This window comes from Mobula birostris, chromosome 7 (assembly GCF_030028105.1).
Source record: "Mobula birostris isolate sMobBir1 chromosome 7, sMobBir1.hap1, whole genome shotgun sequence".
In the NCBI taxonomy this organism is placed as follows: domain Eukaryota; kingdom Metazoa; phylum Chordata; class Chondrichthyes; order Myliobatiformes; family Myliobatidae; genus Mobula; species Mobula birostris.
This window is the reverse complement of record NC_092376.1, coordinates 169,656,965-169,681,607: the sequence shown is the minus strand read 5'-3', so window position 1 is coordinate 169,681,607 and position 24,643 is coordinate 169,656,965. Positions and strand designations below refer to the sequence as shown.

At 42.0% G+C, this 24,643-nt stretch overlaps 1 protein-coding gene across 4 annotated transcripts in view; it reads left to right on the top strand.

Moving 5' to 3' along the window:
* The window catches only part of LOC140200886 (uncharacterized), a 78,688-nt gene that overhangs the window by 1,556 nt on the left and 52,489 nt on the right, over positions 1–24,643 (top strand). For 3 of the 4 annotated variants that reach the window (XM_072264530.1, XM_072264529.1, XM_072264526.1), the window contains exons 2-4: positions 136–250; positions 19,774–19,883; positions 22,822–23,169. In XM_072264530.1, coding sequence (XP_072120631.1) covers positions 19,796–19,883; positions 22,822–23,169 — 436 coding nt within the window. In that variant the 5' untranslated portion in view covers positions 136–250; positions 19,774–19,795. The remainder of the gene's footprint in view (positions 1–135; positions 251–19,773; positions 19,884–22,821; positions 23,170–24,643) is intronic. The other variant, XM_072264528.1, reaches the window with a different exon arrangement.

Here is a 24,643-nt window from a genome sequence, read left to right as displayed (position 1 = left end):
AGAAGGGCCAAAAGGCCTGTTTCTGTGCTGTAGTTTCTATGGTTTCTATGGACTGAGTGTTCTCATAATCTAAAAAAATATTTTAAGTGGGTTTAAGTTGGTGACAGAGGGTTTGATGATTTTCCCTACTTTTAGTTTAGCTCCTCTGATGATTGATACGAGGAGAAAAAGAAGCAACTGCAATTGAATGAACAGTCTGTGAGAAGAGTTAGAAACTACGCCAGCTACATCTTCAGCCTTTATTATAACTGTGAGTTGAAAGAAACAGAATGTTGTCTGAGATGCTGCCTTGTTCACCTTATAAAGGAGGCTCTGACTAACAGTCAACCTAGCAAATGCACCCTAGGAGATGTGTTTACACCAGTGATCAAGGATCAATGATTAGCTTTATTCACCATATACACTCAGTAGCCACTTTGTTTGATACTTCCTGTACCTAATAAAGTTGCCTCTGAGTGTATGTCATGGCCTTCTGCTGCTGTAGCCTATTCACTTCAACGTTTGATGTGTTGTGTATTTAGAAATGACCGTCTGCACACCACTGTTGTAATGTGTGGTTATTTGAGTTACTGTCGCTTTCCTGTCAGCTTGAACCAGTCTGGCCATTCTCCTCTGACCTCTCTCGTTAACAAAGTGTTTTTGCCCACAGATCCGCTACTCAATGGAAGTTTTTTTCTGTTGTTTTTTGCACCATTCTCTGTAAGTTCTAGAGACTGTTATGTGTGAAAATTCCAGGAGATCAGTAGTGTCTGAGACACTCAAACCACCCCATCTGGCATCAGCAAACATTCCACGGTCAAAGTCACTTAGATTATATTTCATCTACATTCTAATGTTTGGTTTGAATAAAAACTGAACCTCTTGACTATGTCTGCATACTATTATGCATTTAGTTTCTTCCACATGATTGGCTGATTAGATATTTGCATTAATGAGCAGGAATACAAGTGTACCTAATAAAGGGGCCATTGATTTCACATGTACATGTATTAGGGATTTGCTGTACTGGTCAGGGTATGACATGCAACAGAGAACAGCAATATTCATCATTTATAAAGATTATATAAAATAATGTTAGAGGTTAAATGTATGCATGAATACACAAAAACCAACATGTTTTTAAAATGTATGCAATATTATAAAAAGTGATTTAAAGAGTCTTCAGTGAAGTTCAGTGCCTAGGGAGGAGGGTGGAGGGATGCTAACTAGAATGGTTGAACAGACTAACTGCTTTGGAAAAAAGTTTTAGGATTGCATGATTTTTTTTTCATTTTAATAGGCCTATACCACTTTCCAGAAGGAAGCTTTTAGAAAAGGCACTTTTCAGGGTGGCTAGTCTCCGCAATTATTTTTTTCATGATCAAGTTGCAAACAAGAAGATAAAGTTACCATATAATTTGCCGGTTAGCCGTCATTTATAACTGAATGATGTAGAAATTTCTTCTTTCTGAGGGTAGAGAACCTCTGGAATTCCCTGCTAAAGGCTTGTGGAGGCCAGAATGGTAGATACAGTGCATATAAAAAGTATTCATCCCCTTTGGAAGTTTTCATGTTTTATTGTTTTACAACATTGAATCACAGTGAATTTAATTTGGCTTTTTTTGACACTGATTAACAGAAAAGACTTTTGTGGCAAAGTGAAAACAAATGTCTACAAATTGCTCTAAATTTATTACAATTATTAAACACAAAATAATTGATTGCCTAATTACTCACTCCCTTCAAGTCAATATTTAGTTGATGCACCTTTAGCAACAATTACAGCCTTGAGTCTGTGTGGATAGGTGCCTATCAGCTTTGCACATCTGGACACTGCACTTTATTTTTCCCCATTTTTCTTCACAAAACTGCTCAAGTTCTGTCAGATTGCATGGGAGTTGTGAGTAAGCAGCCTTTTTTCAAGTCCAGAAATAAATTCTCAGTTGGATTCAGGTCAGGACTCTGACTTGGCCACCTCAGGACATTAACTTGGTTATTTTTAATCCATTCCTTTGCAGCTTTGGCTTTATGTTTAGGATCATTGTCTTGCTGGAAAACAAATCTTCCCCCAAGTCGCAATTCTCTTCCAGATTGCATTAGGTTTTCCTTCAGGATTTCCCTGTATTTTGCTGCATTAACTTTACCCTCCACATGCACGAGCCTGCCGCAGTGAAGCATCTCCACAGCGTGTTGCAGCCACCACCATGCTTCACAGTAGGAATGGTGTGTTTTTGATGATATGCAGTGTTTGGTTTATGCCAAACATAACATTTAGTCTGAAGGCCAAAAAGCTCAATTTTGGTTTCAACAGACTACAGAACCTTCTTCCAGCTGACTTCAGAATCTCCCTCATCTTCTTTCAAACTCTAGCTGAGATTTCATGTGTGTTTTTGAAACAGTGGCTTTTTCTTTGCCACCCTCCCATAAAGCTGCAAGTGGTGAAGCACCCGGGCAACAGTTGTGCAGTCTCTCCTATCTCAGCCACTGATGCTTGTAACTCCTCCAGAGTTGTCATAGGTCTCTCAGTGGCTTCCCTCACTAGTCCCCTTCTTGCAAGTCACTTACTTTTTGAGGACGGACTGCTTTAGGTAGATTTACAGCTGTGCTATATTCTTCACACTTTTTTGATAAATGACTTTAGTCCAAGGGATATTCAGTGACTGAAATTTTCTTGTATCTATCTCCTGACTTGTTGTTTCAATAACCTTTTTGTGGAGTTGGTTTGGGTGTTCCTTTTTTCTTCATGGTATTGTCTTTGCCAGGATACTGACTCATCACCAGTTGAACCTTCCAGATACAGGTGTATTTTTACTACAATCATTTGAAACACATTGACTCCACACAGGTGATCGCCATTTAATTAATTTTGTAACTTCTGAAACCAATTGGCTGCACCAGTGATGACTTGGTTTGTCATATTAAGGGGGGTGGTTGAATACTTAAGCAATCAATTATTTTATGGTTTATATTTGTAATTAATTTAGATCACTTTGTAGAGAATGAGTTGAGTTGAGTTGAGTTGAGTTGAGTTGAGTTGAGTTGAGTTGAGTTGAGTTGAGTTGAGTTGAGTTGAGTTGAGTTGAGTTGAGTTGAGTTGAGTTGAGGCGAGGCGAATTGAACGAATAGAGCCGAATTGTGGAGTACCGAGCCTGCATGTTGTGGGCAGTGAGGAATGGAGGGCGACAATGTTGCTTGTTTTCATCACCCATTCGAGCCAGACCAGAGTGCCGATCGTGGGCAGAACTGCTGAAGAAGTAACGAGTAGGGAGGCCACATCTGCTGAGTTGATAAAGAGAATATCCCGCAGGATGAACTGCTGGTCGACGGATGGTGGAAGTGAGTTAGAGATGGATGTTGGTGAGAAAGAGGAATGGAGTGGAATGAGTAAGAAAAGAAAACAGGTATGAGATGTCAAACTCTGAGGAGTCAGGGGACAAACAAAATAGGATAGCAAAACAACGGAAAGAAGATGAGATTAAAGCAATTATAAAACTGAGTGAAGATGGAGCGTCTTTTGGTGAATGGAACCCGATTCATTTGACGAGGATAATCAACAAACTTGTAGGTGAAGTCAAAAGTGCAAAGATTTTATGAAATGGATCGCTATTACTGATTTGTCAGGTTAGTGCTGAACAAGCACTATATATCACTATCTTTAAGATGCTTTAATTGTCAGAAATTCGGGCACATTGCAGCGGTCTGCAGAGGGAAACAAAGATGTGGAAGATGCGCTGGAGAACATGAATATGGGAAGTGTGAGGCGGGAGCTAGGCTGAAATGCTGTAATTGTGGCGAGGAACATAGTTCAGCTTATCAAGGGTGCGTTATTAGCAAGAGAGAAGCTGAGATACAATATGTAAAAGTAACTCAAGGGATCAGTTACGTAGAGGCAGCAAAAGCATTTGCTAGAAAAGAAAAGGCTATCAAGCAAACAAATTCAAGGAATAATAAACTGGTGAATTGTGAGGGCTGTAATATGATAAATAAGGATACACTAATAATGAGTAAGAAGGATTTTGTACTGTTTATGGTAGATGCAATTCACTGATCAGCGCAAACACAAAAAAACCAAAAAAATTAAAATTATAGTCAAGTCTGCAGAGAAATATCTTGGTATTACAGGGCTTAGGTGGGAAGCAGTTAAAGATACGCTGAATGGAGGATCAAACAGTTCACAGGCAGGCAAAAATAAAGGCATCCGTTAGTCTTGCGAGACCATGGATCTGCACCTGGAAAGTCTTCACTCTCCAGGGCGCAGCCCTGGGTGAGGTTGTATGGAAGACCAGCAGTTGCCCATGCTGCAAGTCTCCCCTCTCCACGACACCAATGTTGTCCAAGGGAAGGGCAATAGGACCCATACATCTTGGCACCAATGTTGTCGCAGAGCAATGTGTGATTAAGTGCCTTGTTCAGAACACAACACATTGCCTCAGCTGGGGCTCAAACTCACGACCTTCAGGTCACTAGTCCAATGTCTTAACCACTTGGCCATGTACTCACAGGCAGGAGAGATGGTAAATTAATGGCTGTGTATCTATCATCTATCATCTATCCACACGAATGCAAGGAGTCTTATCGCAAATGATCAAGAATTTATGAAATATGTACCAGAAGTTAAGGGGAAAACCTCAGAATTATGTTTACAAGAAACATGGTTGAAACCCAGGGTAAATGTGCAGAACCCCATCAACAAGTAGAAGTACTCAGTAAGAACAACTGTGAGTTGGAAAGAGATTGGACGAATCAGTACTGCATTTAAAGGAGATGGTTTCTGAAAAGATCCTTGTTGTCAAAATTCAGTGACATGGAAAACAGATTAAAAATGGAGGAACTTATTCCAAAGTTACAAAAGGAAAAAGGAATTTGTTGCAAAGTGAATTATCTACATTTGGTTAATAAAATGGAAACATAGAGACAACTGAGGAAGAACTTCAAGATCTCAATAAACAACTACAAGCTTTGATTCAAGAAAAGGAATACTTGGAAAAGCAGATAGACTTGGAAAACAGAAATTTTAAATGATAAGCATGTGATAATGAATATTCTCAAACAGGAAGCTTTTAGTTTTACAAATGATTCAAATGAAATTAATCTGATTTGAGGCAATGCAATTATTTGGAAACCACATGACAGTTTATACATGAGACTAGGTTACATTCGAGAATTTGAGTTCCTTGAAATTCTATAATTATACATCACGCGGAGGGCCCTAATACACCTAGATGCATCTAAACTGCTGGAAATAGAAGAAGATCACATTGTAGAGATCCGTTTTCACTTTGACACAAGTCTTTTTATTTGGAGAGACATAATATGATTAGGAATAGTCAGCATGGCTTTGTCAAAGGCAGTTGGTGCCTTATGAATCTGATTGAATTTTATGAGGATGTGACTAAATACATTGACGTAGTGTATATGGATTTCAGCAGGGCACCTGATAAGGTACCCCATGCAAGGCTTATTGAGAAAGTAAGGAGGCATGGGATCTAAGGGGACCTTGCTTTGTGGATTCAGAAGGAGGGCTTGCTCACAGAAGAAAAAGAGTGGTTGTAGACGGGTAATATTCTGCATGGAGGTCGGTGACCACTGGTGTGCCTAAGGGATCTGTTCTGGGACCCCTGTTCTTTGTGATTTTTATAAATGACCTGGATGAGGAAGTGGAGGGATGGGTAAGTAAATTTGCTGATGACACAAAGGTTGGGGGTGTTGTGGATCGTGTGGAGGGCTGTCAGAGGTTACAGCGGGACATCGATAGGATGCAAAACTGGACTGAGAAGTGGCAGATGGAGTTCAACCCAGGTAAGTGTGAGGTGGTTCATTTTGGTAGGTCAAATATAATGGCAGAATATAGTATTAATAGTAAGACTGTTGGTGGTGTGGAGTATCAGAGGGATCTTGGGGTCCAAGTTCATAGGACACTCAAAGCTGCTGTGCAGGTTGACTCTGGTTAAGAAAGCATACTGTGCATTGGCCTTCATCGGCCTTAGGATTGAGTTTAAGAGCCAAGAGATAACGTTGCAGATATATAGGACCCTGGTCAGACCCCACTTGGAGTACTGTGCTCAGTTCTGGTCACCTCACGACAGGAAGAATGTGGAAAATATAAAAAGGGTACGGAGGAGATGTATAAGGATGCTGCCTGGATTGGGGAGCATGCCTTATGAGAATAGATTGAGTGAACTTGGCCTTTTCTCCTTGGAGTGATGGAGGATGAGAGGTGACCTGATAGAGGTGTACAAGATGATGAGAGGGATTGATCGTGTGGAGAGTCAGAGGCTTTTCCCCAAGGCTGAAAGGGCAAACATGAGAGGGCACGCTTTTGAGGTGCTTGGAAGCAGGTACAGAGGAGATGTCAGGATACATTTTTTACGCAGAGAGTGATGAGTGCATAGAATTGGCTGCCAGCAATGGTGGTGGAGGCAGATAGGATTGGGTCTTTTAAGAGACTCCTGGATAGGTACATGGAACTCAAAAAAAAATAAAGGTCTATGGGTAACCTTAGGTAATTTCTAAGTAAGTTCGTGTTCAGCACAGCATTGTGAGCCACAGGGCCTGTATTGTGCTATAGGTTTTTTATGTTTCTATGTTTCAATGAACAGTGTCAAAAAAGCCAAATTAAATCCACTGTGATTCAATGTTGTAAAACAATAAAACATGATCACTTCCAGGGGGGTGAATACTTTTTATAGGTACTGTATATTTAAGTTGGAAATAGATGAATATTTGAAAGGTTAAGGAATTTAAGCTTGTAAAAAGGACATATAAGCAGAGTTAAAGTCAGCATTAATCAGCGACGATCATAATCATTGCTGTTGGGGCAAGTTTGAGAGGCCTGTTGACCTGCTCCTGCTCCCCTTTTCTGGTGTTCTTGTGTATATCTAGAAATCAGACAATTAAAGGTTCAAAGGTTAATTTTATTATCAAAGTACGCATGCAGAATACAACTCTGAAACTTGTCTTCTCCAGGTAGCCATAGAACTCAGAAAACCATATAAATAGTTGAAAGAGATTCATCAATCCCCCCAACACAAAAAGAAAGAGAAACAAAAGCTCACAAATCCCAAACAACCCCAACCCCTCCCTTGCACAAAAACTAACAGCTCACCCAAACCCTAACCCACAACTCGCCAAACTGCAACAAGAAAGAATGGGCGAGAACACAAAAAAAAAAAAAAATTTGAACTGAAAGAGCCCGATATGAACTACAGTTAGTTTGAACTACAGTCCAATCTATAAATCTCAGAATTTCAATAACATCTCTGAGAGCATCAGGACTCAGATACTCGAACCGGCAGCCCCTCCGAGGGCAACAACTTGAACTGGTGGCCCCTCTGACGGCAGGGACTCAAACCAGCTGCCCCTCCAACGACAGTGACTTGAAGCAGCTGCCCCTTTTAAATCTGGTTAAAAGTTCTTCGGATGTTTACATGTAGTCTAACTGGTCCTGAGATCTTGTGAATATTCAGAACAACAGAAATTATGTATACTGTATGTGACAGGTTTCGATCAATCATTGGTCATTGTCTTATATGATCAAAACCTGTGTTAAATGAACCACATACACATCCTGCAACCTGATTGGTCATAGTCTCATATGAGCTCCATATGCATCCTGCAAACAGATTACAGGATGTGGATATGTGGTTAATATGAAACACTGACTAATGAGATAACCATTTCCTGTTTCAGGTCATTTATGAGGCTCATTCAGGCTCAGTTAAATGAGTTTGTTGTGATTCTGACTGACATTTTAAAGAGCCTTAAAAATAATTTAGCTTATGATTCTTAACCATTTATATTCAGTATATTGGCCCAGAATTTTTTTGTGTCTCAAAAGCATGTTAGATTAGTGTATAGGGATAATGTGCATTTGATGTTTGTCTTATTGAAGACAATTTATTGTCATTAATAGAGTGTAGTTTAAGAGTAATAGGATTACAAGGAGTGTCTTGTTTCAACACATGATCTGGGGGGATGGGGTTTGCTGTGGGGGGATGAGAAGGGTCCTGTGGTGTGTGGTGGGTGGAATGAGGTTATCTCAACTGGTAATATTGAGAAATAAGCAATGACGAAAGACCTTAAAGTTGCAGCTCTATAAAACTGTGATCAATTCCGGTCGCTCCATTATAGGAAAAATGTGGAAACTTCAAATAAGGAGCAGAGGAGATTTACCAGGATGCTGCCTGGATTAGAAATCATGTCTTATGGGGAGAGGTTGAGGGCTTTTCTCTTTGTACCTCTGGAGAATGAGATGAAGGAGTGGACAGCCAATGGCTTTATCCCAGGATGAAAATGGCTAATACCAGAGATACCAGAGCCTTTTAAGTTGGATGGAGGAAAGTTTAGGAGAGATGGCAGAGATAGGTTTGTTACAGAGAGTGGTAAATGCATGGTAAAGGTAAGTACATCAAGAAGATTTAATAGACTGTTTGATTGGCTCATGGATGAAAGAAAAATGGAGGGCTATAGGATGGAAGGGTTAGATTGACTGAGGAGCAAAAGATTGGCACAACAATGTTGGCCAAAGAGCCTGTACTGTTCTGTGTTCCATGTGAAAGGAGATGTTCTTGTAAGAGGATAAAAGTTCCAGACTCAATGCCTGTAATTCTGTGTTTCAAGACTTTAGCAAAAAGATACCTTCTAAAACCTGGAACAAATTTAGCACACCTTGCAATTCACATAGGATGTACCCAGTCACATTTAGTCACACCATAGCATGCAATAGCCTGCACCAAGAAATTGATCTGCCTTTTTTTTTTGGAAACCAAATGCTCTGAACATAGATGAGTCATCTGTGGCTTAATATTAGTCTCTCAGATAAGTGTAATTCTGAGTGAATGTTGCAATATCGGTTGTGCTGGATGAGAAGACGTGTCTGCTTGGGTAATGTAATAAACTAGATCAGCAAATTTACACATGATACCAAGATTGGGCACATAATGGACAGCAAGTAAGGATGTCAAAGCTTGCAGCAGCATTTGGATCAACTGGCAAAATGAGCTGAAAAATAGTAGATAGACTTTAATGCAGAAAAGTGTGTGGTGTTTCCCTTTGGCAGAAGAAACCAGGGTAGGTCTTTATCAGTAAACAGTAGAACAGAGGAATCTGGAACAGGTTTAACATAAGATTTAATTCATATATTGTCTCTTATGCAGCACTTCCGTCAATAAACATCTTTGCAGGTTTCTCCAAGGATAGACACTCAACACAACTGAGTTTCAACCTTTCCATTACAGCTGACACTCAGCATAAACTGCCACAACATGGGTAATTCAAACTATTGGTTGTCACAGCAAATCATGTCTGTTAGTCTGGGTACCAGCTTCTTTTTCCAGTAGTGAAGGATCCCACCACCATCACATCTTTCAATCTTCTCTGCTTTCTGCGATCTGCAGGGATCACTCCATTGTCCATTTGTCCCTCCCCACTGATCTCCCTCCTGCACTGATCCTTGCAAGTGGAACAAGTGCTACACCTGCCCATACACCTCCTCTCTCACTACCATCCAGGTCCCTGAACAGTCCTTCCAGGTGAAGCGACACTTTATCTGTGTGTCTATTGGGGTCATATACTGTGTTTGGTGCTACCGGTGTGGCCTGCTGTATATTGGTGAGAGCTGGCATAGATTGGGAGACTACTTCGCTAAGCATCTACGCTCCATCCACCAGAACAAGTGGGATCTCCCAGTGGCCACTCATTTTAATTCCACTTCCCATTCCCATTCTGATGTGCCTATTCATGGCCTCCTCCACTGGCGGGATAAGGCCACACTTAGGTTGGAGGAACAACACCTTGTATTCCGTTTGGGTAGCTTCCAGCCTGATGGCATGAACATTGATTTCTGAAACTTCCGGTAATGCCCCCTCCAACCTCCCCCCCCCCCCCCACCCCATCTCCCATTCCCTTTTTCCTCTCTCATCTCATTTGACCAACCAACTTCCTAGCTCTTTACTTCATTCCTCCCCCTCCAGGTTTCACCTATCACCTGGTGTTTCTCTCTCCTACCCCACCTTTTAAATCTACTCCTCAGCTTTTTTTCTCCAGTCCGGCTGAAGGGTTTCGACCCAAAACATCGACTGTATTTTTTTCCATAGTTGCTGCCTGGCCTGCTGAGTTCTTCCAGCATTTTGTGTGTGTTGCTTGGATTTCCAGCATCAGCAGATTTTCTCTTGTTTGCAGGAAGTAATTGACAAGTCTTTCAGCATGAAGATATAATCACTTATGGTATCTCCTAATGTTAGAGAAATTTATAACTTACTGCTGTCTCAAATAACCATGGGTTGATGCACTCAACTAACAAGCACCGCTTCTCAACGGATCTGTTCAACTTTCTGAAGAGACAGTAAATTAGGGAGACACATTTCAGTGCCAAATTTTGTGAGTAATACCACTTTCTTTCATTTCCTCAGTGTTGTAATCAATGTCTGTGCACTTTCTGCCAATTCAGTCTTTTCCCTTGTAACCAGGACATTTTCTTGGCACCCACAATAAGCCTGATTCAGCAGACATCCCTTGGAGGTGCATTTACCATTTTATTCTTTAACTGTTCCTTTCAGCACTGATCTACATTAAAAATTAAGTCTCTTCTTATCACCAATGGTTGGCATTTTTTTGTGGACCATGCACTCTGCTGGAGTTGCCAGTAGGCTTTGTCCACAATAATGGCTAGAGGTCAACAGGACATGGTCAAAAGATGGGTGTGCATTTTAGTCTAGTCAATGTCTGGTAATGCTTGGTGCTTATATCATATGTATGCATAATGATGTCGTACATACAGTACAATATGGTTATGAGGAGTTTAGGTAGGGTAATTGCAAATAGGCCTTTTCCATTGAGGTTGGTCAAGAATAAAACTAGTCTAAGGATAAAAGGTGAAATATTTAAAGGGAATTTGAGACAGAATTTCGTTCAGAGGATGTTGAGAGTGTAGAATAAGCCACCAGAGGAAGTGGTGAATGTGGGTTTGATTTCAACAAGAGAAGTTTAGATAGGAACATGGTTGGGAGGGGTATGGTCCAAGTGCAGGTTTATGTGACAGGACAATGAACAGTTTGGCATGGACTAGATGGGCCAAAGGAGCTGTTCCTGTGCTGTAGTGCTCTATGTCATCACATTCTATACCATGTAAGTTATTTACATAATACATATAAATACAAACGTACATCCAACAGCTAAACCTGAAGGCACATTTTTATAACAGTACAGTGCAAGAGACAATATAAGAAGAATTGTTGCCAAAACAAACACAACGGCAACTCTTGCAGAGGGAACATTAACCCTGATACGGAGCCATGTGGTACTGAGCACTAAAGTGCAGTGCACCAGAAAATCACACTTTCAGAGTGGATTACAGGTTACCTCAGAACAATCCAAAATTACCAGTGGGCACTTCCTGTCAGGAATCCCTGATTCCTATGGCAGACACACTTTAGAAAATGTAGACCCCAGTGTCAGAAGAATGACTATCATTGGGTAATCCTGGAGCAAATGGATCGTTACAACAGACTGGGGGACTGATAATCAATCCAAGCAAGATACCGCCCTGCTTTATATTCCTCCCGCTGCTCACAATGGTAATAATGTACCTATTAATCAACACTCAAACTCTGCATCAATCCAGTCCAAAATCTCCAAAGACATGATCACCAGATCATAAACACAAGATTTTTACAGATGCTGGAAATTCATTGCAAAGCATCCACAAAATGCTGGAGGAAATCAGCAGGTCATGTAGCTTCTATACTGTGGAATAAATAGTCGACGTTTTGAGCCAAGACTCTTCATTAGGACTGAAAAGGAAGGGTGAAGAAGCCGGAATAAGAATGGATGGGAGGGACTACAAGGTGGCAGTTGAGAGGTGAAACCAGGTGAGGGGTCAATGTGGGAGCTTGGGGGAGAGGAGGTAGGTGGAAAAAGTAAAGGGATGAAGCAGAAGGAATTTTGATAGAGACAACTGAGAACCATGGGAAAAAGGGAAGGAAGATGGGTACCAGAGGTAGTAAATGGGCTAGTGAGGAGAAGGGAAGAGATACGAAAGGAGCTAGAATGGGGAATGGAAAAATAGAGAAGGGGGAGAGGAGAGTCCTGGTCCCAAATTAAACTGGACCTTAACCCCGCTCATGTATCTCTTTCCAACTTCTCAAAGGATGTGCGCAGCGCAACAGCAGGTGTGTTTACAGACATGTTAATTCTTTCCCTCTCCCAATGTAGAGTGTCCTCCTGTTTCAAAACATCCACCATTTTTCCTGTACCTACAGAGACCAAGGTAACAAGTCTGAACAACTGGCCTCCTGTCACCCACACGTCAATAATAAACAAATGCTTTGAGAGGCTGGTCAAGGACTACAGCTTCAGCTTGCTACCACCCACACTGGACCCCCTACAGTTCACCTACCAACACAACCAATTGACAGATGACACAATAGCCACAGCTCTACACACTGTCCTTATACACCTGGAGAAGAGGGATGCTTATGTGAGAATACTGTTCTTGGATTACAGTTCAGCATTCAACACCATAATTCCATCCAGGCTTGGCAAGAAGCTCAGAGACCTCAGCCCTCAGCCTTCACCCTACCTTGTGCAGCTGCATCCTGGATTTTCTGTCAGATCGCCGACAGGTGGTAAGAGTGGGCTCCCTCACCTCTGCCCCTCTGACCCTGAACACAGAAGCCCCTCAGGGCTGTGTCCTAAGCCCCCCCCTTTACTCTTTGTATACCCATGATTGTATCGCCACCCACAGCTCCAATCTGCTAATTAAATTTGCTGATGACACTACATTGACTGGCCTTATCTCAATTAGTAATAAGGCAGCCTACAGAGATGAAGTCATCACCCTGACACAGTGATGTCAAGAAATAACCTGTCCCTCAATGTCGCAAAAACAAAGGAGCTGGTTGTGGACTACAGGAGGAATAGAAACAGACTAATCCCTATTGATATCAATGGATCTGGGGTTGAGAGGGTGAACAGCTTTAAGTTCCTTGACATCCACATCACTGAGAATCTCACATGGTGTGTACATATTGGCTGTGTAGTGAAAAAAGCACATAGCACCTTTCACCTCAGATGGCTGAAGAAGTTTGGCATGAGTCCACAAATACTAAGGACTTTCTACAGGGGCACAACTGAGAGCATCCTGACTGGCTGTATCACTGCCTGGTATGGGAACGGTATTTCCCTCAATCGCAGAACTCTGCAGAGAGTGGTGTGGACAACCCAGCACATCTATAGATGTGAACTTTCCACTATTCAGGACATTTACAAAGACAGGTGTGTAAAAAGGGCCCAAAGGATCATTGGGGATCTGAGTCACCCCAACCACAAACTGTTCCAGCTGCTACCATCTGGGAAATGGTACTGCAGCATAAAAGCCAGAACCAGCAGGCTCCAGGATAGCTTCTTTCAACAGCCATCGGGCTGATTAATTCACGCTGATACAATTGTATTACTATGCTATACTGGCTGTACCATTGTATATACTATTTATTACAAATTACTATAAATTGAACATTGCACATTTAGACCGAGATGTAAAGGTTTTTACTCCTCCATGTATATGAAGGATGGAAGAAACAAAGTCAATTCAAATCAATTCAATTGCTATAATTCCCTTGCAATCTTGCTTTATAACTTCCTTCTCTCTCTCTCTCCCCATGCAACCTGCCAACCATAATCTCCACCTCTCAATCATTGGCCATTTATCTCAACCTCAATCTTACCTCAAGATACAAGCCTCATGCCACTGGTTTTATGTGGTCTATATCCATGGGCACTCTGCCCACATAAGCTTGGTTACCAGTGGCACTTTACAAACCCATACCCCAGTGGACCACCACAAACTCTTCTGGCATGTCAGACCCATGGCCAACAGGCAAGGTAGCATGTGGATAGTACAGTGTTTTGCAGCTTTAACTGTAAAATCTATCAGGGTTCAAATCCTACTGCTGTCTGTAAGGGGTTGGTACATCCTCCCTGTGACCTCATGGGTTCCGCCAGGTGCAGTTTTCTCCCATATTCCAAACCGTACCGGTTAGGGTTAGTAAATTCTGCCATGCTATATTGGCACCAGAAACATGCCAACACATCATCGAATGTATTGGTCCTTGACACAAATAACACATTTCACTTCAAGTTTTGATGTACATGTGAGAAATAAAGCTAATCTTTAGTCTTAAAGAAAGCAGAGCATTGTTGGCCAAGTGTTGTGATGGTCATCTGACCCATTACTGAAGCTACCAGATTATGGCTTCTTCAACTTTAATCTGATGTAGTGAAGGTACAAGAGACCGAAGGTGCTGGAATCAGGCTGACACGAGTTTTCAACCAGAAATGCCAACAGTTCCTTCCCTCCCACAGCTGCTGCTTCACCAGTTGAGTTTCTCCAGCAGATGGTTTGTTGTTCAACAAAATTTAATCTGAATGAAGCCACATGAAGTAGGGAGAAAGTATTTTCATTTACAATTCAAAGTACAAAGTAATTTTAGGTGTTGTAAATCCAGAGGAACACATACAAACCACTGGAGGAGCTCAGCAGGTCAGCCAGCATCTATGGAGAGGAATAAACAGTTGATGTTACCTGCCGTGACCCTTCATCAGGACTGGAAAGGAAGGGAAAGAAGCCAGAATAAGAAGGTAGGGAGAGTGGAGGGAGTGCAAGCTACAAGGTGATAGATGAAACTAGGTGAGGGGGAAGATAGATGGGTGAAGTTGTGGGGGAGGTGGATGAAGTGAGAAGCTGTTCGGTGATAGGTGAGAAAGGTCAAGGGCCGAAGAAGAATTCAAGATTCTCAATTGTTAATTGTCATTCTTTAATACATGAGTGTAAAGGCAAACTCGCTATGTTGACAAATACAGTACTGTGCAAAAGTCTTAGACACCTTATCGCTAGATATGTGTCTACAGCCTTTGTACAGTATTGTACATAGACTTATCGTATGTACATATTGTGCTTGGGGTTCTGAAGTGCACTAAGGAAATGCACTTTCAAGCATTTGATTATTTAAACTTGCGACAGCTTGAAGATATAACTACTCACAGTTCCTGAGTACATAGGCTGAATTTATAGGTCATTGCCACTCAAACGGTTAGTACTGTGCAGCCTCTGCAAACCAGATGTTTCTAGCTTTCTGGCCAGACAGTATGTTACGATGGTACTGAGTAATACCACTTTCTTTCATTTCCCCACACCGATGATCGATTTCTCTTTTTTTTTTTGGCGTGGTGCGAGTCTGCGCGTGTGCCCGTGATGATGGATCTTTCATGGCTTTTTTACAAGGCGCAGAGCGAGAGAGGGAGAGACTGTGTGGCGCTTCACTCCTCACACAGACATTTTTGCAGTATTTTTCCCTTTGTTTTACAAGGTCGAGTTGTGAGATCAACACTCAAAATGCGTAATTGGGGGCGGACCCGACTAGTTTCGAACTCGGGAACCTCCGCTCCCGGGTCCGGCGCCAATGTCATTGTGCCACCAGCCGGCCTCCCCAATGATCAATTTCTGTACACCTACAGCAAGTTCTGCTTTCCTTTGTAAGCTCAGTGCTTACCGAGCACCCACAATGAGCTGGAACGATCCTTTGCGGAGTGTGAGGTTACAATAAACATTTTCTACTTTGATTTGTCCCACCAGTAGTGGTTTCACTTGAAAACTGAAGACGATTCTTGTCACCTGAGCTGAAGTATTTTGGGTGGAACCTCCATTCTGCTGGGGTGCTGGTAAATATTAACCACAGTAATAGCCAAAGGTCATCCTGAGCTTCACAACAAAGGTGTATATTTTACTCGAGCTTACACTAACCTGAATATTGGCATCATATTTACACATGATGTCATCATTTTCAATACTACATAATTTATTATAGATAAACACATTTGAGAATCTAGAAGGTAGGCCTATTGATTCTGCCTGTTCTTGTTCTCCTTATCTCCTAATGCCTTGCCCTATCTTACTCCTTGCTTGTCCAATTCCTTCCCACCTATATCTGGGACACCTTGCATGTTGTCCATCATTTTTCCAGTTTTCTGACCCTCACCTCCTCATCTTTAACATGGAGGTACATTCTCCGTACACTTCCATTCCCCATCATGAAGGCTCTTGGGCTCTCCATTTCATTCTAGAATATAGATTCAACTGGTCCTCTTACACTAATGCTTTCCTCCACCTGGTGGAACTTGTTCTTCTTCTGAACAACTTTGCTTTTATTTCTTTCATTTTCTATAAATCAAAGGTATACCCATTGGTATTTGCATGGGCCCTAGCTATGCCTTTGTTGGCTACATGGAGCAGCATTTGTTGTAAAACTTCTTTTGCATCACTTGGCAACTCGTTCTCTGCTACATCAACAACTCTTCCTGCAGCTGTGTGAAACTCATCAATTTCATCAGCTACTGACTTTCACCTTACCCTCAAATTCACTTGGACTAATTCCAACAAGTCTCTCCCCTTTCCTTATTCCTGTCTCCATCTCAGGACATTTACTACAAACCCACTGACTCCGATAGTTGCCAATTACACCTCCTCCCCTTCCTTCAGTTTCACCATCTCTGCTGAATCTGCTCTTGAGATCAGCCTTCAACTCCAGGACATTTGAGATCTTCTCCTTTTTGAAAAAAATGTTACTTCCTCCTCACTCAGACAGCTGCATCATCTCCTCCATTTACATCAGTTCTTCTCCCTCAGCAGGACATCGATAGAGTTCTCTTCATCATTAATTTTCACCCAACCGATATCCACATCCAGCACATTTGACAGTTCCACCAGGTACAGCATGATCCCACCACCAGTCATACCTTTCCTTTTCCAATCATTTCGGCTTTTGCTCAGAGCCATTCTCTCTATGGCTCGCTGATCAGCTCATAACTTCTCTCCCTTCAGGGACTTTAACAACTCTTCCAGTGAGTCAGAGATTCATATGCATCCCTTTCAACCTCATCTGTTGTATTAGGAACTTTTGATGTGAACTCCCCTATGTCACTGAGACCAAGCACAGACTAGGGAACCACTTTGCTGAGCACCCGTGTTCTGTCAACAATGGTCACTGTGAGCTTGCGGATGCAAGTTATTTTAATTCTCCCTCCCATTCCCATATTGACCTGTCCGTCCTCAACCTCTCGCGCAGCCAAGGTGAGGCCAAATGCAAACTGGAAGATCAACACATCATATTTCATCTGGATGGTCTGCAGCCCAATGCCATTGCCATCAAGCCTTGCAGAGGGTGGTTAGGGGAGCAGAGAAGGTTATTGGGGTCTCCTTACGTTCTGTCCAAGACCTCTTTCAGAGTCGATGCCTCCAGAAGACATGGTACATCATTAAAGACCCCTCACACCCTCTCCATGAACTGTTTGTTCTTCTGCCATCAGGCAAATATTACAGGAGCATCAAAACTAAAACCGCAAGGCTACTAAACAGTTTCCTCCCACAGGCAGTCAGACTGCTAAATAGCTGCTCTACCTGACTCTGCTTTAGACACTTTTAACTTGCACTGGACACTTATAACTTGATTTTAACTGGCATGTGGCTGTTGTGTTTTACTATTTATTGTTATGTTTATTATTTAGTGTTGTGTTTGTCATGTTATGATTGCACTGCTCCTGAGAAACGTTGTCTCATTCTGCCCTGCAAAGCTGATGTACGGTTAGAATGACAATAAAGTTTTTTGAATCTTTGAATCTTTGAATTGTGTCAACATCTCTGAAGATCTATCCTGGGTCCAATATATTGATACACTCCTGAAGAAGGCACACCATATTCCATTTGGAGTTTGTGAAGATTTTAGTGTGTTACCAGAGGCTCTAGGAAATGTCTACAGATCTATCATTGAGAGCATTCTAACTGGTTACATGACCACCTGATTTGAGGAGCCACTGCACAGAATTGGAAAAGAAGTTGCAGAAGGTTGTAAACTCAGCCAATCCCATCATTGACACGAGTCTCCCTACCATCAAGAACATCTTCAAAAGAGGATGCCTCAAAAAAGGTGGCATCCATTATTAAGTCCCTCAGCATGCAGGATATAACCTCTAGTCATTACCACCATGAGAGAGGAGCTACAGGAGCCTGAAGAGTCACGTTCAACACTTTTTGAAACAGCTTTTACCCCTCTACCATCAGATTTCTGGACAGTCCATAAATCCATAAACACTACCTCATGATTTTTGCTTTCATTTTGCACTGCTGATTTAATTTTTTAATATACTCTATATATTTCCTATTGCAATTTTAGGATATTTTATGTATTGCATTGTACTGCTGCTGCAAAACAAGAAATTTTACGACAGATGTCAAAGATTATAAACCTGATTCCAGGACCAAAGAGCACAGCCTCAGCTCCACGGACATTCCTTCGGAACAGAGATGAGGATGAATTTCTTTAGCCAGAGGATGTGAATCCGTGGAATTCATTACCACGGGTAGATAGGGTAGTTAAGAAAGCTTATCGGGTGTTAGCTTTCATAAGTCGAGGGATAGAGTTTAAGAGTTGCGATGTAATGATGCAGCTCTATAAAACTCTGGTTAGGCCACACTTGGAGTATTGTGTCCATTTCTGGTCCCCTCACTATAGGAAGGATGTGGAAACACTGGAAAGGGCACAGAGGAGATTTACCAGGATGCTGCCTGGTTTAGAGAATATGCATTATGATCAGAGATTAAGGGAGCTAGGGCTTTACTCTTTGGAGAGAAGGAGGATGAGAGGAGACATGATAGAGGTGTGCAAGTTAATAAGAGGAATAGATAGAGTGGATAGCCAGCGCCTCTTCCCCAGGGCACCACTGCTCAATACAAGAGGACATGGCTTTAAAGTAAGGGGTGGGAAGTTCAAGGGGGATATTAGAGGAAGGTTTTTTACTCAGAGTGGTTGGTGTGTGGAATGCACTGCCTGAGTCAGTGGTGGAGGCAGATACACTAGTGAAGTTTAAGAGACTACTAGACAGGTATATGGAGGAATTTAAGGTGGGGGGTTATATGGGAGGCAGGGTTTGAGGGTCAGCACAACATTGTGGGCCGAAGGGCCTGTACTGTGCTGTACTATTCTATGTTCTATGTAACACAGATGTCTATGGAGGCTAAGTCAGTGGGTGTGTTTAAAGCAGAAGTTGATAGATTTTTGGTTCGTCAGGACATTAAATGTTATGAGGAGAAAGCAAAAGATTGGGGTTGAGAGGGATAATAAATCAGACATGATGGAATGGTAGAGCACTCATTGGGCTGAATGGCCTAATTCTGCTTCTATGTATTATGGTCTTATGATTCTAATTTCTCTGATTTCAGGCAACTAACTCCAGCTCTGTTACTTCCTTTGTTTGATATACTAAGCTCCAGTTAAAATGGCCTCCTGCTTTCCAACTCCCCAGGCCCCCTATCATTCAATTTCTTTATCCTTCCCCACTTAGTCCATCTGTCTGTCACTGACAGCTCCCCACACTATCCCTAATGCCATGCCCCATCCCTCCCTTCCTTTTTCATTGGATAGCATAGTTTGATGCCCTTAGTTATCTCCTCTTCTGGCCTCTGTCAGTTTTCTGAGGATCTGATGGTGAACTCTCGGAACACCACAGCAGCTCTTCCTTCACATGGATCTCACTGCAGCAATGGTGCACCTGTGTGAAGAAAGGCTAAAGTAATATATTATTGCTTGTTCCTCCATGGAGCTGTGATTCTGGAGCTGGTCCCTAGTAGTTCGTCAATTTGCAGGTGGTGTATATTTTGTACGGGGCAGCCTGGAACCAAGTCTGATGCAGGATTGAAGCAGGCACAGAGAATAACCAGCTTCTGAAATTATGTGTGTATTTTTGCAGGGTAAAAGGCTGAATTTGCGAAATGAATCTACAATTCTTCCGCAGCAAAATACACACTGGTTTGATGTTCAGTTTCCTTGTTGTTCTACTTCCATCTGTTACCCCAGGAAGTAAGTGTCATATTTCCACTAATCAAAATGACATTGTTTGACTGCACCAGAGTCTTCCATGAAATCACCGTCTAGTGTCCCACAAGTCAGTAAGACTTTAAATCCATCTCACTCCTCCTTTGAATGGGAAGTGTATGTTCACTCTGCAGACTTCAGTAATGGAAGATGGTTTAAGATCTATCTTTAAGGATGAGCTTTATTTGTCATTCATACATTAAAACATACAGTGAAATGCATCGTTTTATGTCAATAAGTAACACAGTCCAACAATTGTGTTGGGGGCTGCCTGCGGTTGTCGCCACACTTCCAGAGCCAATATAGCATTCTCACAACTCACAAACCCTAACTATATGTCTTTGGAATGTGGGACAAAACCAGAGCACCTGGTGAAAATCCACATGGTCTCAGGAAAGACATGCAAACTCCATACAAATAAGCAAACTCCAACTGGTGATCTCTGGAGCAGTAAACTGATTGTGCTAATCGTTATGCTTCTGTGTTGCTCAGTTACTCCATTTTGCTGCGCAAAACATCTTGATCCCGATTAAGCATCAGCTCAACTCCTAAATCTATGGCTCTGTCTCTGGGAGTGTCCATCTGTCCTATGATTCTTGAATAAAATGAAGTTCCTTCCAACAAAGGGATGACACATGTCGAAAAATCATGTTTGCTCAATAGACCATAAGAAAATGGGATCAGGTGGAAACCATTTATTCCCTCAAGCTGCTGTACCATTTAAAGATCATGACTAATCCAGAATTGTTCAATTCCACCTATCTGTTTTTGCCCTTCCTCCAAGAGGACCACAACCTTGTTCTAGTTCTTGGAGGCTTGTGTGCCTCATCAACCCGGACAGCTATGTTGGCCAGAGTCAGGGCTTTATGCTTTGGCTTTTGGTAGATTCATCCATGCCAGTCAGGTCAAAGGAGCCCTGGACACTGCCAGAGATAGAGGACCTTCATTCCTGCCCTAAACGCTATCAGCCTAATGGACATTCGAGTAGAGAGAGCACTTGCCTTATATCACTTGATTGCCTGATTGATTAAAGGTATATTCATCACTTCCAATATGCGTGCAAGGTGTCAGCCCGCACAGCGTCCTGGAAAAAGAAATTCCAAAGACTCCGATACTTATATTTTCTAAGTTTGGGACAGCCCTTAACGGTTAGCACAGCACTTTACAGCACCAGGCGTACAACTGATTCGGGTGAATTCCACTCTGCTGTCTGTATGGAGTTTGCCCCTGTGGCCGCATAGGTTTCCTATAGAAGCACTGGTTTCACGCCACATTCCTAAGATGTACAGGTTAGGGTTAGTAAGTTGTAGGCATGTCATGTTTGCCACTTTGGTGGGAAAAACAGGAAAACAGATTATTATCTGAATGGTGACCAATTAGGAAAAGGGGAGGTGCAACGAGAGCTGGGTGTCATTGTACACCAGTCATTGAAAGTGGGCATGCAGGTACAGCAGGCGGTGAATAAGGCGAATGGTATGCTGGCATTTATAGCAAGAGGATTCGAGTACAGGAGCAGGGAGGTACTACTGCAGTTGTACAAGGCCTTGGTGAGACCACACTTGGAGTATTGTGTGCAGTTTTGGTCCCCTAATCTGAGGAAAGACATCCTTGCCATAGAGGGAGTACAAAGAAGGTTCACCAGATTGATTCCTGGGATGGCAGGACTTTCATATGATGAAAGACTGGATGAACTAGGCTTATATTCGTTGGAATTTAGAAGATTGAGGGGGTGATCTTATTGAAACGTATGAAATCCTAAAGGGATTGGACAGACTAGATGCAGGAAGATTGTTCCTGATGTTGGGGAAGTCCAGAACGAGGAGTCACAGTTTTAGGATAAAGGGGAAGCCTTTTAGGACTGAGATTAGGAAAAACTTCTTCACACAGAGAGTGGTGAATCTGTGGAATTCTCTGCCACAGGAAACAGTTGAGACCAGTTCATTGGCTATATTTAAGAGGGAGTTAGATATGGCCCTTGTGGCTAAAGGGATCGGGGGTATGGAGGGAAGGCTGATACAGGGTTCTGAGTTGGATGATCAGCCACGATCATACTGAATGGCGGTGCAGGCTCGAGGGGCCGAATGGCCTACTCCTGCACCTATTTTCTATGTTTCTATGTGACATTTGCAGGCTCGCCTGTGGCACATCCCCGATGCAGGCTATGTGTTTCACTGTATGTTTCAATGTACATGTGACAAGTTAAGTTAATATTTAAATGTTAGCATGGGTCGCAGATAAGGGAATTTTATCCAAAACATTAAATCTCAAATAAAAGGATTTTAATGACTTCTATCCTTGGATTGAAGTTACCTGATGATTCATATCTAAAAGAGCCATCTAATGAAAGGCAGCAATGGCCAACTGACTGACTGATGTGACAAATCTCACCAGAGGCCACTTTGACTTATCCAACTCCATCAGTGTAAAAGGCATTTGTTACCTTCACGTTCACAGATGAAGCAAAGTGACCTTCATGAGAGACTGTGTAAGGGTCCCTTGATCTTGTTTTTGGCTGTCATGCATCCCTTCAAACAAGGTCAGCAGACTGATCCTCACCCACTTCATAAATTCTTAGCCGGTGATAATATGCTCCAAATCCAACCTCACTACATCCTGCACCAGCCCTCTGGCTAGTTTCTGTTCATTGTAGAGCAGGAGTTACCAGAATATGTGGAACCTTTAGCTTCGTGTCCCAGAATAAAATTATCTCTGTTTTTTTTTAATTATTATTTTGTAGCAATGACAAATATAATAGGGGCTCTAAAATTAGACATATGATCATTCAGTTTATAACAAGTCACATCTAAACTGGAGGCAAAATGATTAGCTGACTATAATAAGATAACATAGTAATAAATTCTAATATTATTCATCGTATTGTGGATTTGCGATACCATTTTAATGTTGTTACTAATTTTGACAGGAAGCCCCGATCATATCTACTTCTCAAACTCTGTTTCTGAAATTATACTTGAAGGACCAGACAATCCTGAAAATGGTGATCATGTGTTGAAATGGAAGCCACACGCAGGGCAACGTACCCAGAAGCTGGTAACTTACAACAGAAGCAGATGGGGCAGGTGGACAGCAGACTGGAATGATTACTTAGAAAACATTGACTTACACAGGTCCATGAGACGGAGCGATATTTATCATCCCATAAGTACAAGAATAATACATCCCAGGTTTAGCTTTGCCGGATTATACACCTTGTTTCAGCTGCAACCACAGAAGAAAATTGTGAAAGAATATGAAGTATTTGGACTCAAAGGTGAGTGAGAAGGTGACTGGGCAAGACGTGGTAGTGCGATTGAATGCAAATAAGTAAATCAGAAAGGTTACCTGGATCATGTAATTTTTATATCAACTGCTGCAGAATGAAAATCTCATCAAAAAATCTCATATTTTCCATCCTCTTACTCAACTGGTTCTATCTGCTCATCATCCCCTCCCCATGTGTTTCCACCTGTCACCTAGCAGTCTCTATCCCAACAAAACCACCTCCCACCCTCCTCATCTACACCCAGCAGTCTAAGATACAAAAGCTTAAGAGAAAATACTGCCGGACTTAATGACATCTTTTAACCCCCTGTTATCAGATCCTTGACCAGATCTTTTTTTATTCACTCAAAGACGAATTCTTGAACTCCAAATCTACCTTTGCTTTTATTTATTTAATGGTACAACATAGAACAGGCCCTCCCAACTCAATGAGCTGCACCATCAAGCAACAACCCTACCTTAATCACAGAACAATTTACGATGACCAATTAACCTACTAATCTGTACGCCTTTGTACCATGGAGGGAACTGGAGCAGCTGGTGAAAACTAACATGCATCAGGGGAAGAATGTACAAGCTCCTTACAGATGGCGTCAGAATTGAACTCTGAACTCTGATGACCTGAGATGTAATAGCATTCCACTAACTGATATACTGCAGCGCCTTTGTGGTCCTTGCACTTTATTTGTCCATCTGCACTACACTTTCTCTGCAACTGTACCAGGGGTATAGTGAGAGGGACAGAGGGACAAAAAGAAGAGAGGGAAAGAGAATGTGTGTATATAAATATATACCCCTTGCCCATCCTCTGGGCTTTCCCCCCCCTCCCCCTTTTCTTTCTCCCTGGGCCTCCTGTCACATGATCCTCTCATATCCCTTTTGCCAATCACCTGTCCAGCTCTTGGCTCCATCCCTCCCCCTCCTGTCTTCTCCTATCATTTTGGATCTCCCCCTCCCCGTCCAACTTTCAAATCTCTTACTAGCTCTTCTTTCAGTTAGTCCTGACGAAGGGTCCCGGCCCGAAACGTCAACTGTACCTCTCCAATAGATGCTGCCTGACCTGCTGCATTCACCAGCAACTTTTATGTGTGCTGCTTGAAATTCCAGCATCTGCAGATTTCCTCGTGTTCACATTATATCTGCTTTCTGTTTTCCCTTTTTACTACAACGATGTATTCATGTATAGAATCATTTGTCTACATGGATGCAAACAAAAGCTTTTTCACTGTATCTTGGTATATGTAACAATATTAAACCAATTCCAATTTCATAATGCTATATACTGGCAGCCTTTCCTCTTCCTTTTCCCACTGAATCATGAGGCTGAATCTCATCCCAAAATATCAACATAAACTTTCTCCCCCACAGATGCTGCTTGACCTCTTGGATTTTACCAGAGTTCTATTTTTAGATTCAAACTATAGTCTGATTGTGAGTTAACCACATATGTTGTGTGTACTGGC